The 14,821-nt window shown below is 43.3% G+C and overlaps 2 protein-coding genes across 3 annotated transcripts in view; one reads left to right on the top strand and one right to left on the bottom strand.

Annotated features, from left to right (window-relative positions):
• The first annotated feature begins 262 nt into the window (after positions 1–262).
• On the top strand, positions 263–11,385 carry dram2b (DNA-damage regulated autophagy modulator 2b). Its single transcript, XM_036530347.1, has 8 exons — positions 263–467; positions 2,550–2,751; positions 3,628–3,695; positions 4,113–4,255; positions 5,615–5,792; positions 7,332–7,414; positions 7,646–7,738; positions 8,101–11,385. The coding sequence occupies exons 2-8, from the start codon at positions 2,621–2,623 to the stop codon at positions 8,221–8,223; spliced, it is 819 nt and encodes a 272-aa protein (XP_036386240.1). The 5' UTR covers positions 263–467; positions 2,550–2,620; the 3' UTR covers positions 8,224–11,385.
• Positions 11,386–14,055: 2,670 nt separating this feature from the next.
• Positions 14,056–14,821, bottom strand: part of dennd2db (DENN/MADD domain containing 2Db) — a 30,641-nt gene continuing 29,875 nt past the window's right edge. For both annotated transcript variants that reach the window (XM_036530228.1, XM_036530229.1), the window contains one exon: positions 14,056–14,145. In XM_036530228.1, coding sequence (XP_036386121.1) covers positions 14,081–14,145 — 65 coding nt within the window. In that variant the 3' untranslated portion in view covers positions 14,056–14,080. The remainder of the gene's footprint in view (positions 14,146–14,821) is intronic.

Raw genomic sequence — 14,821 nt, 5'->3', positions numbered from 1 at the left:
AGCAACACTGGCAAGGTGGCGCTGCCCAAACAAGCGGGTAAATCACGTCATTCGAATTCAATATTACATTAATCTACTCTGTCGTTTGCGTTTAATTTATAAGCTCATAAACAAAGCTATCACATGTTCGGGTGATCAAGCCCGGCAGTTCACTTGCTTTAAATAGGGCGCATCACGTCGGTCGTCACTTTTAAGTCCGCAACCATGTGCTCTGGCATTAACGAAGCGCAGGGGATGCTGGTATAGTATGAGGAAGTGAATGAGGAAGTACAGTGCGCGGCTGCGGGGTACGTTTGTGTCATGTAGTTTTCGTTATCGTCAACGCACCACGGATTCACATAAATTGGTGCTCTAACTGATATTGTAGGTAGAGTTTCTGTCCTAATATTGTTCCGTTCTGTAAGTGAACTTCTTATGTCACGGTGCCACGATGAAATGACAAGAAAGAAAGTAACTGTTTCTGCACGGTAAGCCACCCGTCCCGTTATAGACTAGCTTTACTCTGAGCGAATGCATATGCTCCCTAGACCGAGGTCTTGTAGGGTAAATCGCCCGTTTAATAACACGCAGGGATATCCCTTGTGTGTATCTTAGTTATCTGCGGTTTTGTATGTTGAACGATACTGTGGTTTGTGGTTAAAGTAACAAGTTAATGATAATATGCTAGCTATGACGTCAGTGCTGTCTGTGTGTTGGGATCTTGAGGACGCGGATAACCAGTGCGAAGTCGCAACTGGCTGTGTTACACAGGTGGCCTTTCTCTACAGTAGCAGAATTTATGATCTGAAAAAAATATTTACATTCGAATAAGATATTTTGCAGTCTCAGCCTGCTTTCATATGTGATTCCAGCTCAGTAGTTTGCACAGTTCGCTATGTGGTATCTTCGGTATCATACTCGTTATTATTTATTTAACAATTTAGTAATTCGACTGACCCTTACAGTGCTCAATAGAATGAAAAAAGTCCCTACGGTTACGGTATATTTTATAGTAGATGTGCTGTTTCGTTTCCATTCAGCTTTGGAACCATTCAGATCCGAAACTGGAATGTTACCCAACTACTTGACGTCACAACGTCAAGAGAGACAGTAACGATATATTAAATTAGCTCTGCGAATAGAGTCACACCGAGAATCACTGCCACTTAGCTCAGTCCCACTGTCTGTAATTTAAAATGAGTGCTACAATTAATTTAAACATAAAACTTATTTGCTGTTTCCACAAAACGTCCTCTGTAACCCAGCGTGTATGTGTGGATTTGTCGTTTATCTTGTTTCTTGTTAAATTAACGTGTGAAATTTTGACTTTCGTGTGCGTTGTCTAGAAGTCATTATTGTGTCCCGTTTTGTTGTCCTTTTGCATATCTTCTAAACTTTCTCAGTAAGTTTTGATAGTTTTGATTTCGCATCTGTCAGATGCAGTTCCTCAGATACCACGCTACGTAACCAAAACTCATCTCTTTCAGTGTCACGGGTTATATTTTGTGCACATGCTATAGAGAAAATATGCGTTTTTAAAAAGGTACTTTCCACTTAAAGGCACGGACTGTGTCGCTGAGACAGGAGACAGTCCAAGTAACATTAACATTGCAGTCACCTCACAAGAGTGTCACGCTCTGTGGCATCTCATATCACAGCCGTCATTGAGAGCAGTGGCGTTTTTGGCATAGAAATTCTGGTGGGGCACCAATTAGCTTGTCAAGCCTATCAGTGACGACTGTGAGCCTCAACCTTACTAGTTTGACACAGTGATGAAACCCTTATAACACACTATCACGCCTAGCTGCTCACCTACAAAATACAAGAAAGTAGCCTATCATTTAAAATAAATTATGTTCAAACTTAAGTTCAGGAGACACAGTCATTAACATGCTACCCATTGTCTACTCTTACCTTTCTGAGGACTATTTAAATTCCGCATACTCCAAGACAATCGGGCCCCACAGGCCAACATAGAAAATCCGTTATGACATGCGCAGAAGGGGCTCCCTGTCATACTGTCAGGGCCATGGGCTGTGGGGCTGGCCCCACTGACAGATACTTGCCAGCATCAAGCGCCTTAGGGTACAGTACATTGCACAAACAATTTTTATTTCTTTGAGTGCATTTTAAAAGAGACATTACGGATAATATCTATCAAAGGTTGAGTTATTCAAAATGAATTTTATTTATTGAACTGCTGTGCCTGAGAAATAAGAAACTCAGCGAAAGAACTCAGTACCGCCATCTAGTGGTTGGGCCCGGCCCCACCGGCTCCTAATGTAGAGATGCCCATGATTGAGAGGATTCCCCATTTAAGTCCTTTGATAAAGAAAGAGGAACCGAAAGCGGAGAGCGCTGCCACAGTACTAGTGGTAAGAGAGAGAGTGATAGAGCGAGCAGGAACAGGAAGCAGCAGGCAAGCAGGTGGGCCAGGCCATCGACCAAAATACCCTGAGGAGGTCTTGGTCCTTTCTAGGAGCGGTCTATAGGTTACTGAAGAGAAGAGCTGGTTTCATGTGACATGCTGCATCTCCCTCTGGCTTGCTGACTTCTCGTCTCTCTCCCAGGCTGTAGGCCCCTTGGTCAGTGAGGGATCTGGACTCTGCTCCGCCGCCCACCCCGCCCTTCCTCAGCAGGCATGTGGTGGTTCCAGCAGGGCATGTGCATTCTGCCGGTGACCCTGGTCATCTGGACCTCGGCCACCTTCGTCTTCGCCTACGTCACTGCGGTGATGCTGAGGCACGTGGACCCCCTGGTCCCCTACATCAGGTGAGGGGCCACCGTGTGTGCGCCGACCATCACCACACGAAAAGCATCCTGACCTTCCTGGAAGAGGCATTTTACAGCCTTCAGGTCACATCTCTGGAAGCCTTAAGTGAAGAAACGGTCAGAGATGCTTTTAGTGTTTGAGAATGGTACTGTTTCTTATGGTGCTCATTGATTTTATGCTTGTATGTTGCCATTTTTTAAAAAAGTAACCTTTATCTTACCGGGCATGGTAAATTGAGAGCCAGCTCTCTTTTACAATGATGACATGGGGAGAGTCAGATAACCTGAAGGATTATTAGATGGCCAGATTGAAAGAGAAGCTGAGTAGAAAAGGCAGCATGTCCTACAGCACCATGTCCCTTTTACCACACTGGGCAGTGGTTTCCCTATAATGTCTATTTGGAAAGACTACCCCCTACTGGCAGACCTTCACCACATCCAGCAGGAATCTGGGTTTCCTGCAGGGTTTCCCATTCACATACTAACCACACACAACCCTGCTTAGCTTCAGCCATCAGACAGGAAATTCTTGTAGTGTAGTATGGTTTCTGATGTGTTGCTTTTAGCATTTTGATTGATTTCATTAACAGTACACTACTACTTGTTCTATTCATTGCTTTGAAATGCCAGTGAATTATGCCGTATCATATATGGACTGTTACTGGTACTATTATTTAGGTGTGTGCAGATGTGAGTTTTGATTATTGATGGTCAGTACCTACAGCATACAAAGGTAAGGTCTGAGGATTAGATCAGAAATAGCTGTTGAGACAGAGAGTTTTCAATGTGGAACGCACCGAACTGACTGTCTGGTCCATATATTAATAACCTGCAATGTGTCTTGCTGTGTGTCACCATCCTGCGGCTGTGTTGCAGTGACACTGGAACGATGGCCCCAGAGCGATGTGTCTTCGGAATCATGCTGGACATATCATCTTTCTTAGGTAGCACTCCTTTGCAGCTCTCCTTTCTCCACATCATGTTAACTGCCAACAGTGCTTATATCAACATTGTCTGTCCAGAATAGTGTAAAACATCACTGTAAAGCTACTGGAAATTACAGTGAATGAAGTTACTATGAGTGCTTATGATGCTGCACACACACATTTACTATATTGCTCCAAGGTTTATTTAACATGTATGTGTTACCACTGTTCCAACCCTACTGGGTCTTCCAACAGAATCAAGCTGGCGAATGCTCTGTGCTAGACGTAGGTTATATGAATGGTAAAAGCTAAATGTCCATTGTATACTAGCACATGGGGGTGATTACTATTAGCATGATGGTGTTTTTTATTTAAACTTTATTTTTGTATAAAGCCATGCAGAACCAACGTCTCACGCAGATCCCTTTACGGCAGGTATTGCTACCACATATGTGCGGTACAAGCAGGTCCAAGCCCTGACCACCCCGGAGGAGTACGGAATCCACCGGATCAACCTCCTCGGCCTGGTGCTGGGCTGGACGAGCTCCATCGGGATGTGCGTTGTGGCTAACTTCCAGGTACTGCCAGACCTGTGTTTACACCCGTATTCTGTGTAAATGCATGTTGTGCTACGAAGAGCAGGTCCCAGAGGGCTGAAATCCAGTGGGTTTTATGCTGGATTTTAACCTTGACAGTGAAATAGTCAGATCAGTTGCTTAAGGGCTGGTGGTTAAGCATGCAAACAACTGTGGAGATGTTTTTTACACTTGTGAAAAAAACACATACCACAAACATTTCTCTGTCAGCTGCTGGGTAGCAAGATTCTCCACTGATCTTGGATTACCTGTGAGATCTTTCCTTGAATATAGGGTGTAGCAGGTCACCCTTGAGACATGTATCTACTAGGGTTTCCATTATCCGGTAATTACCGGTTTTTGCCTGGTAAAATTTATAAAAAAACGACAAATTAAAAACTTGCTGTTCAAAATGCTCATACAAAACGTAGCTATAACGAAGGCTGTCCCTAAACAGGACATTTGTGTTTTGACAGCGAAATGTGCTTATTTATGTGTTCAGCGAGCTGTACCCTGACTGGGCTACACTGGCTAAAATTGCCTGTGTTCTGCCGTGTCAAGTGTGCCAGCAGAGAGGGGCTCCTCTCTGCAGAATCAAATTAAGACAGCACTGCGAAGTCTTCTGGAGGAGGAAAGAGTGACGCGGCTTATGCGCACTGCAAGCTGCAAAGACACATTGGACACGTTTGATTTCAAGTCGGCAGCAGAGGACTTTGCCACAAAGAGAAAAAGGAGAGAATAAAATGTTACCTGATAGCCTGTAGGCTACATTTGATGCCTATGTAGGCCTAGCCTTTTTTTAATCAGGCTACAGATGTTACAGGTTACAGATGTTTCGTAATAGCCTACATTTTAGCGGCTAATGTTGACATTTTGCTCAATCGTTACTGTTCGTTTTGCTTAATCGTTACTGTTCATTAAATAGTCAAACTGATTTGAGGTCGTTGTCATTATATTTGTGTTTGTAACATAGACTGTTACTGAAACGTGACCAGTAAGTTTCAAATTTGTTCGATAAAATAAATTGTTTCCGGACACCGGACCGGCAAGAAAAAATCCTAGCAGAAACCCTGGTATATACATCTATATATATATATAGAGAAAGAGAGAGATAAACAACAGAGAGATAGATATAGACAACTGTGTCTGTTGTTTGTGCAATATAGTAAGTGTGCGCAAGCTGGATTTTCCTGATTATCCAGCACATACTGTGTGCCAAGGTCAGAGGTAAGTTTCCGCGTTCTTCTCTTGGGGGTTGTCATTGTGCCACTATCATTTCCCACATGTTAACATTCCATCTCCCTGCGTCTCCTCCCCTTGCTCTGACTCACACGTGTTCTCTTGCCCCCGCCCCTCCCCCAGAAAACCACCCTGTTCTCCATGCACCTGGTGGGGGCGATCCTGACGTTTGGGGTGGGCGCGTTGTACATCCTCGTCCAGACGCTGCTGTCGTACCGCATGCAGCCGCACGTCCACGGGAAGGGCATCTTCTGGGCAAGGCTGGCAGTGGGGATCTGGAGCTCCCTCAGCATCGCCAGCAGTATCCTTCCTACATTACCCACGATGCATCTGGTAGTGAGGTGGTCAGATGTGTTGGTGAGGGTGGAGGAGCTGGTCTGATATATAGCAAGGGCAGAAAGGGGATGGTCAGACATATTGGCGAGAGAGAGTGGAGAAGGTAAGACATTTTGATGAGGGCAGAGATGGGACAGTTAGACATATTGGTGAGGGCAGAGAGGAGGTGGTCAGGCACAATATTGTGGAGAGAAGACAGAAGATTATCAAACATTTTGGTTTTAGCACTAAGTTATTCATATTGTACCAGGGTGTTAGATCCCTCAGGCAGCCTCCATTTCAAATGAAGTACAGATGGAGCTGGAATCATAGTTAACGTGAAGGATCAGGAATGCATGTGCAAAAGAATCCTTTCTTCTGAAGATCACATGATCCGTGTCTCTGATGCCTCTGGGGGTGATCATCACCAGCAGAGAGGCCCACGGTCAAAACTGGAAGCTTGGACTGCTTATTAGAGGGGCAGGACATGGTATCAGTGATTGAGGTTTACTTACAGTTTCGCATTGCATAAGGAAACTCCCACTCACATGTGTGATGTGGCAGCTTAGCCGTAAGCAGCAGGCAACTCCAAGGGCCGCCAGCTCCATTCCCACATGGGTCGCTGTTATTGTAACCTTGAGCAAAGCACTTAACCTCAGATGCTTCAGTAAACACCCAGCTCTATAAATGGACAATGTATAAATACGCCAGTAAATGGCCCCACTGAGATGTACATTTTCTTGTTTTCTTATTCGGCAAATAGTGTGTGCATAATTGGGTGGGTATGTGGGAATTTGCCCTTTATGAAAATATGAAAAAATGTTCTTGTCACTGTAAGTTGTGTATTTCACAGTATATTTAGAGTGCATTTAATGAATGGTTTTGCAGTGTGCCTGAGAGTGTGATTTATGCTTCTGAACTGACAAAGCATGATGAACCAGATTGCATGACCATGACGGAAGAAGAAGCTGATCACATTTCATGTTTTCCTGGTCATAAGAGGGCCAGCAGACTGTTGAGGCTACATTACTCAACTGAATCGTTCTGTCTTCTCTTGTACTATACGCTGCTGCTTGACGGTCCAGGAGAAGGGTGTCTGTTATTCCTTGTGCTGTCCATGCTAACATTTTTAGTGTTACATCTGCTGCATCTTGAACCTTCCTTACTTTAAGTAAAGGCAATCACAGAACCTTGTTAGGAGGGTCTTTCCTTTCATCTTAATTTGTCCGGCAGTTTTAAAGGCCAGTAGTTTAAATGAGCATTTTCTTAGAGGCTGTTGGAGGAAAGTTGACACTTTTACTGTTTTTTTCTGAAATGAGCTCTTAACAGTCCCTCTGAAAGCAGCGCTGTCTGAGGGAGTACCGTGAAATGAAATTGTGCAAAATGTGAAAGGAGTGTGTCTAACAGCGGGGCCTCCGGCGTCAGTACTGCTAATCTGCATCACGGGATTTTTGAGGTCTGGTCAGCGTTTGCGCCCCCTTGTGGCGTCAGCGTGGCACTTCCTTGACTCTTACCCCCTCCTCAGTGTTCGTGTCCTCAGTCATCATGTACAGCAGCCTGCCGGGGGTGGACGTGGAAAAGAAACTGCACTGGATCCCAGGAGAGACCGTGAGTGTCCTGTGACTGTGAGAAAATGTTAAAAAAAAAAAAAAAAAAAAAGGTGCGCGTGAGCACAAGCACGTGCATGAGTGTGCGTGTGTGTGTGTGTGTGTGTGTGTGTGTGTGTGTGTGTGTGCGTGTGCGCGTGTGTGGCCTGTAAATGAACTGAAAGCTGTAGCTGTGATGTCATCCTAACTATGACATTGTTATCCCTCTGTGATGTTGCTCTGTGTTGTGCAGGGCTACACCGCCCATATCATCAGCACCATCTCGGAGTGGTCTCTGGCCCTTTCCTTTGTCAGCTTCTTCCTCACCTACATACGGGATTTTCAGGTATGAGAGAGCCTCCACACCCCCAGCTACTGCTCAGTGCAGTGAGGCTAGAATTGAATCAAAGTACCAACTTAACCAGTAATATCTGATAGCGCTTTCTAGTACTGATAAGACAGTTGGCATTGTCTTTTCTCATCTGTATATCTAAGCTGTGATAAATGTATCTGGCTTTTGACCACAGCAGTATGGTACTTGTATTGTGGCTGCGTGGCTGTGTAAGAGATTATTGATATCTCTTTTCCTTTCACTTCCCTTGAATTCTTTCAGTCATCGGTCTGGTGTATTTGTTTTGGTTGTTATTTTAATGTCATCATCATGGTTTCCTCCATAATGAAAGGAAAATACAATTACACTTTTTGTAGAAAATAACGCTGCGAGCAGAAGCCGACTTGCAGTGCAATCACCTGTACGACAGCCCGCACTACAACGTGAGAGTGCCTGCGAGCCACGGGGAGGTGTCTCCGCTACTTGGTGGGACCACCTGATGTCGATGCCCCCTGTTGGCGTGGAGGCCTGACTGCAGTTTCACCGACAACCGCAAGAACACTCAGACTTGCTGCACCTATCAGAAACGGTCGCCTTTACGACATCACAGAGCGACCAGTCAGCAGAAGAGGCTTCTGCACAGGAACCACTCTCCCACACTCAACACACAGTAGGACCACAGATGTTTAATATACAGGCCAGATAGTCAGCTTAGTTTGTTCTGCGCTGAACAGTTCTATCTCTGACATTGTTGAAGCTACAGGTGTCCTAATTTGCTGGCTCGTTGTGAACATTCTAAAACGGAACAACCCATAGTAAATATGGGAATGCATACAGGACCATAACTTCTAGTTACCAACCAGAACCCCTAGACAGAGGGCCAAAAGGAACAACAGGAGCTGAATATCTGGTCACAGTAGAACATCTGTGGTAGGACTGTCCTGTGAGTTCAGCCTCAGTAGCAGCACCAGAGTGTGATCTGCAGTAAGTGGCCTGATAACAACATCGCACATGGCAAAGCTTTCACTTAGGGCCTTTTGCACTTACCCACTCATGCTAATACGATATGCAGTTAAATGTATTAGCAATATGAATCGGGGAAATCTCATTCATAACAACCACCTGATTTCTATAACCATCACTCAGAATGTTAAACCGTATTCAAATTAGTCATTTTAATAGTTTTATAAAAAAAAAAAGTAAAAAGTAAAGAAATGACAATTGTGAGATTATCCTTTATAGAACACATGAACACATATATTAACGATTTGACATTTTGTACTTATTTTTGAAATATCTCTGATATGAACATTGATAGTGCGTCTAATCATACAGTTCATTGTTGCAGTATTACTGGTACTTGATAACTGTTGGACTGCATAAAGGGGAGGCATTTCTGTACTTAGTTGCTTAGCAGTTGTTCTCCCCCAGAGTGACATAAATTGCTTATATTTTTCCATTTAAATTGCTGGATACATGCTACAATGAATCAGGTTAAGCACCTTGCTAAATGTTCCATTATCAAGGCCCTGTATGTTGAGTAACAGATGTATTTGCTGAAATATACTACCCTTCTCTAGCACATGATACTTATTTCAGACACAAATGATTCCAGTCTTAGATAAAGTTTAAATTCAGGGTAGTCTTCACAGCAGAATTGCTGAACTGTTTATACCACTGATTGCCTGAAACTGTAGCTTTTAAATGCAGCTGCATATGACATCTAACTGACATTAGGGTTGAAGAGAGAAACTGTCCGGCAACTAAAAATGTTCCGGTGGAACATATAGAGCAAAAAAACATTAATGCTTTTATTTTTTGTGTGAATGAATTGTCTGTCATGGACCTTAACACCTGTAATATCTGAATATTCTGTTATTTCTTGTCATTATACAGCCACTAGATGGCAACAGAGCCTAAGGGCTTAATTATGTCACAAAGTGGATGGAACCTTTATTTTACGGAGACCGAGGGGACCCTGAATTATATGAGGAGGGATTTTAAAACAATACAGTGAAAGTAAATAATGTCAATTAACAGCATATAATAGCATACAGTTATAATTGTGTTATAACTAATTACATCTACAATGGTATCATATCCTATAAAAGGTGATGTTTGGTCACACACAAGTAAATGACAGTAACATTTAATGCACCTATTGTCTGCTTTTCCTAACAAATTCATTTAAATTACGTTTAACTGAATAGATAAGAGAACATAACTTAATTCGTTTGAAAAAGGAATTTTCTTCTCAATTATATCATCCTTCTCTGAGCTATGATGGTTACGTTTAGTTCAGCTGCAGTCAAGTAAAGAACAAGTGAAAGCGGTGTTAGTCTGGAGAAGGCCTGCCCAGGGTGAGGCACAGTCCCATTTCATACCATGCCCATGCAAACTGAGTGTCCCTGTTGTGTCTCACCTTTGTGTTTCAAAAAAAGTTTTATTTTGCTTTATTGCAACCACATGTAACCAGAATGGTTCAAGGAAGCTTTGGTGTAGTGAGAGGGAAATCCCCCTTTTACTAAAATATTAGGTTTATGCCCTTGTACCTATGGGAATATGTAGTGGCCTCCTGTTTAAGATAAATTCATGGTGTGATTGTGTAGGGGCCATGGTGGTTAGACTGCTGATGTCAGCATTACAGATCCGTTACTGAATTCCTAACTGTAATCGGTTAATCGGAGATAGCTGGTCCTAGCTGAGATGCTGCCCATGTGCTGGGAGTCTAAACAGTGTGACTGCCATGAAAGCATTGCAGTAATGAAGAACAAGCGGTCTGATGTTGGCAAGCACAAGGGTCTGCAAATTTAGGCTAATTAATATGGAGGGCATACATACTACACATTAAAATATGTCATTCATCACTAACTACATGCTTTTCATGCTGTGTCTAAAGCAGATCTGTTTCTTGACCTAAATGTACAGAAGCATGTGCACTGAGGGCTCAGGTTAGCTGCCGCATGTAAACGTTTACCAGTGTTGTGCAAGAGACAGGCCCTGCTTTTCTGCAAAGGCAGCGAGTCCTAACCTGTCTTGCAGCAGCGTGCCTGTCTACCCTGAGGTCCACTCGGAGGTTATTGGTGTACAACACGAAACTGAGACTTTTTGTTTTCAGCACACATAGCCCTGGGCCTGGAAAACAGGCTGCTACACTCACAAATCCACCACCGGTACGCTGTATCGTTAGCACTGAATCTAAAAGCACCGGGGTTGCAGTGCAACCTGCAGTGCTAGTCTGTCCCTGTGATGTAACCCCCGTTTTTGCTTTGCGTACTGATAGCTTAACTCTTCGGTAATAACAATTCAGCAGTTGCTGTGAAACTGGGGGGTACTGGTATGCTGGCACTGAAGACAAAGGCACTTAAGTTTGTAGAATGTCTGTAGAGTACAGATCAATATTAATGTTTTGATTTCCACGGTTTAACAGCACTGACAAACTGCTGTTCCTTGAATTTTGTTATTATTATGTTATCTGGGAATGTGGAAAAGAGGGACGTATAAAGGTAACATTTTGAGGTGACGGCCCAGGAAATTCAGTCATCCCCTAACTGTACTACCTGTCGTACAGTTGGAAATGAAATGTGATTGAGCCCTTTCTGTGTGTTGCTATAACCATGTAATTTTGTTGAATTTTAAACTTTTACAATTTACAGCTTTTAACCCCATTGTTGCTTACCTGTTAATTGCTTCACATTGAATTTTACTCTTGATTTTGAGTACTGTAGCTTTTACAGTTAAAAACACTCATTTTGGAGTGTTTGCCATTCAGATTTGTAATATTTACTGGACTCATAGTTATCATTGTCAGAGAATAAAATGTTATATTCTGCCAATATGATCCCCTGTGGTTTTTTTTTTCCCAGTTCTTTCTGTATTTCGCAGAACTCATCAAAAAGTAAACAGCACAGTGTGTAATATGCAAAAGAAGGCTGTTTTCCCAGTGTCCCGGTTTGTCTGTTCAAAATACAGGGTAAGTTACTTTTTATTTACAGTCACGGCAATACATTAGAACAAAAAGTTCATTGATATTTGTTCATGCTGCTCTTTGACACATTTGCACCATGTCACAGCAATAGCATTTAGTATTCAAGTGTCTGGTTTCACTACCTGAGCCAATATTTTTAGAATTCAAACAGCTGTAGATTAAGAATTCACAGTGACTTCAGACTATTGTATCATTTGTGTCAGTTAGGTGTCTAGCTTTTTATGTATGTGATTATTTCGTGCAGGTAATGCCTTTGGTGCATGCTCATATAGCTGCAGCTGTAAGAACAGGCAGGCTTGACAGCAGGGTCAAGCAGAACAGTGTATTCCATATTCAAGGAAATGCTTCAGCTGCTAAACCTTCACAGCTGTGTCTTTTTTAATGCTCTATCGTTTTTCTGTAACCCTGTATTGAAACTGTCGGCCGCTCGTCAGGCTGGTCTCAGAGCAGCAGCCTCTGCAGCCGTGCAGGAGCGCTGAGGCGAGAGGAGTGCAATCCTCCGATGCGCCCGCATGCAGCAGACGGCCATTTCTCACACCACACTTCCCACGGCATGCCACAGCGAAGGGACCATCGACTGAGATACAGACACAGCTCCGCTGTGGCCGTCTGAGTGGCGAGATGAGTAAACCCTGTCTACACACCCACCCCCAGCAGAATAAGCCAGTTTGTTCTCCCGCTGTGGACACCTGGTCTATGTTGGCAGACGACACGGCTGAGACTGAACCCTGGTCCGTATCGCTGGGTCACATGGCTGTGATTAAACATGGGCCGTAGGGCTCAGCCTGCACTCTAACGCTTTGCCAGCTGAGCCACTCTGGAGCCCAAGTCGTCACAGCTGTGTCACAATCTTGTACAATCTGATTCATGCAGTTTCACACACATTCTTCTGTATGGTAATAATAGTTATCTCAGTTGCCTACCCCACCCAAGCCACCACACACACACACACACACACACACACACACAGGAAACCTCAAAAAAGTGTGAATAAGGAACCATGCCAACAAGCCCTCACACAGAAACATCTTGTTCCCACAAAGCAGAGCTATACCATGCTGAGCTCAGAAGCACATTATGTATTTGTTTAGCAAACGTGCTTCATGAATAATGTTTAGCATAATTTTGTCCCATTTACATTGTGTCATTTAAAGCATAGGTTATTGGGTTATTGGTTTTCCTTTGTTGTCGCTACAGGTATGGCGATGGCTGATAGGCAGCACAGATTATTAAACTGCAGTGAACTACGGATACCCACACAGTGTGCACAAAAGCCAGTGGAAACAATGCATCTTTGTGAGAGCAGCAGCTTTTACTTTCACGCTGTAACCTTTCAGCGGAGCCCGGCGCTGCGGTTTAAACTGCGAGCTAAACTAAACTCGCAGTGACGGCGCACGCCTCCCCTGGCACACGTTCAGCTTCCTGAGAAATCATTACTGCTCACTGAGCACAGTAAACCTGCCGACGCACTGACAGCTCGCGAGGGGAAGCGCACAGTGAACGGCGTGTGAAATCAAAACAAGCAACACGGCGCATCCGCTAATGATGACGTTCTGGCCCTGGCAGAATGTTGGCCTTACCTGAGCTTTCAGCTATTTAGAATTGTAGTTTATTCCACTTTGTTTGAGTGAGGTAACCATCCCATTCTGGGACTGATGAAACTGAAGCACAACACTGGGCATCTCTGGCAGACTAGTACTACATTTCCCATGAGCACACCGGGAGCCTTGATAGCTCTTTCCCTGTGCTTCTCGCCAGGTGTCCGCGTGCATGCTTCAATATGCAATCCTCTGCAGAGGACACGGGCAATGCCAGCGTTTCCATGGTTCAGAACAGAGGTTAACATATGGCCAGGACCAAAAGGTTGTACCACCTCATAGCGGGTACATCAGTCACTCTTAATGCCTCATCTGCCCCCAACTGCCCTGACCATGTGTCAATTCCTATTGACTGTGAGAATTAAGGCACCTCTATACACCTGTGATGAAACGATCATTAAAAAAAAACTTTATTTTTCCTTTTCTGCTTCATCAAGTTACATGATACAGTAAAAAACCAGGCTCAGACATACAGTGTACAAAGAGCAAAGAGTGGGGACACCAACCAAGGGCCCAAAGAAGGGTTTAACACCCCAATCAAAACAGGCTTCTCTAACTCACTGGTTTAAAACTACAATCAGTCTCTAAATAGCAGCATAGAACAGTCACAACTTCTACCCACCCACACCCAAAATCACAAACTATACAAACACAGTGGAAAAAACAGTGGTGTTCTAGTAAAACAAACTTATTTACTCTTAAGAACTATATTTACAGAATATTTTTATCTACAATATAACCCCCCCAACCCACCCCCCAACCCCATGAGTTTTACAGTTTCTTTGTCTTCTCTTTCTTCTTTTCCTGGTATTCGGCAATCTTTTTGTGGAAAAATCCTGAGGAAAAAAAAATACAAAGAAAAAATTGCTTATTGAGCTCAATAATCATTCAGATCAGAGTGGTCATCACATGTTCAGTTCCAAGGCTTAAATTTAAATAACATACTAAGTAATGTAAGCTGAAGCACTTTGACAGCACTGTGTCAATGATTAGGCTGGAAAAGCCCGTTACTGTTAAAGTAATTATGGAACTAAACGATAAAATCAGTGACAGTTACCAAAGGCGAGATGGAGAAAGAGTGAGGCACCAGAGAGGGGGACAGGAAGGTGACAAGAAAAGGTGAAAGAAAAAGTATATACGGTGTCATTAATTTACTGATTGAATGCAATCATCTCATTTCCTGACTTCTCTCTCAAAGGGCACCTAGGCATGTTTGACAGAGCAAGAGTCAGGGTCAGGAAAGAAAAACAAATGGGTAGTTTATTCTCTATGAAAAACGCAAAACATACTCAACTGGATTATGAAAGAAAACTTATTCAGCATTTGCAAAATAAGCCACAGTGTTAACAACTAGTTTAATTGACTCCTTATGGTTTTTTGCTTGTGTTGTACTCTGCCTCACTTGTGACTCTCTTTGGATAAAAGTGTCAGCCAAAAGAATAAATGTACTGTAAATGGAAATGTATGGTCCTTTAGAGATTTAGCAGTGTTCGGTGCCAAATGTCCAACCAA

Source organism: Megalops cyprinoides, chromosome 6 (assembly GCF_013368585.1).
Source record: "Megalops cyprinoides isolate fMegCyp1 chromosome 6, fMegCyp1.pri, whole genome shotgun sequence".
Lineage (NCBI taxonomy): Eukaryota > Metazoa > Chordata > Actinopteri > Elopiformes > Megalopidae > Megalops > Megalops cyprinoides.
Note: the sequence above shows the minus strand (reverse complement) of the source record. Positions and strands in the feature narration are given on the sequence as shown.

Coding starts and splice junctions, on each gene's coding strand:
- dram2b (XM_036530347.1), top strand. CDS start 2,621: ATGTGGTGGTTCCAGCAGGGCATGTGCATTCTGCCGGTGACCCTGGTC. Junction 2,752..3,627: donor CCCCTGGTCCCCTACATCAG/GTGAGGGGCCAC, acceptor GCTGTGTTGCAG/TGACACTGGAACGATGGCCC. Junction 5,793..7,331: donor CTCCCTCAGCATCGCCAGCA/GTATCCTTCCTA, acceptor CCCCCTCCTCAG/TGTTCGTGTCCTCAGTCATC.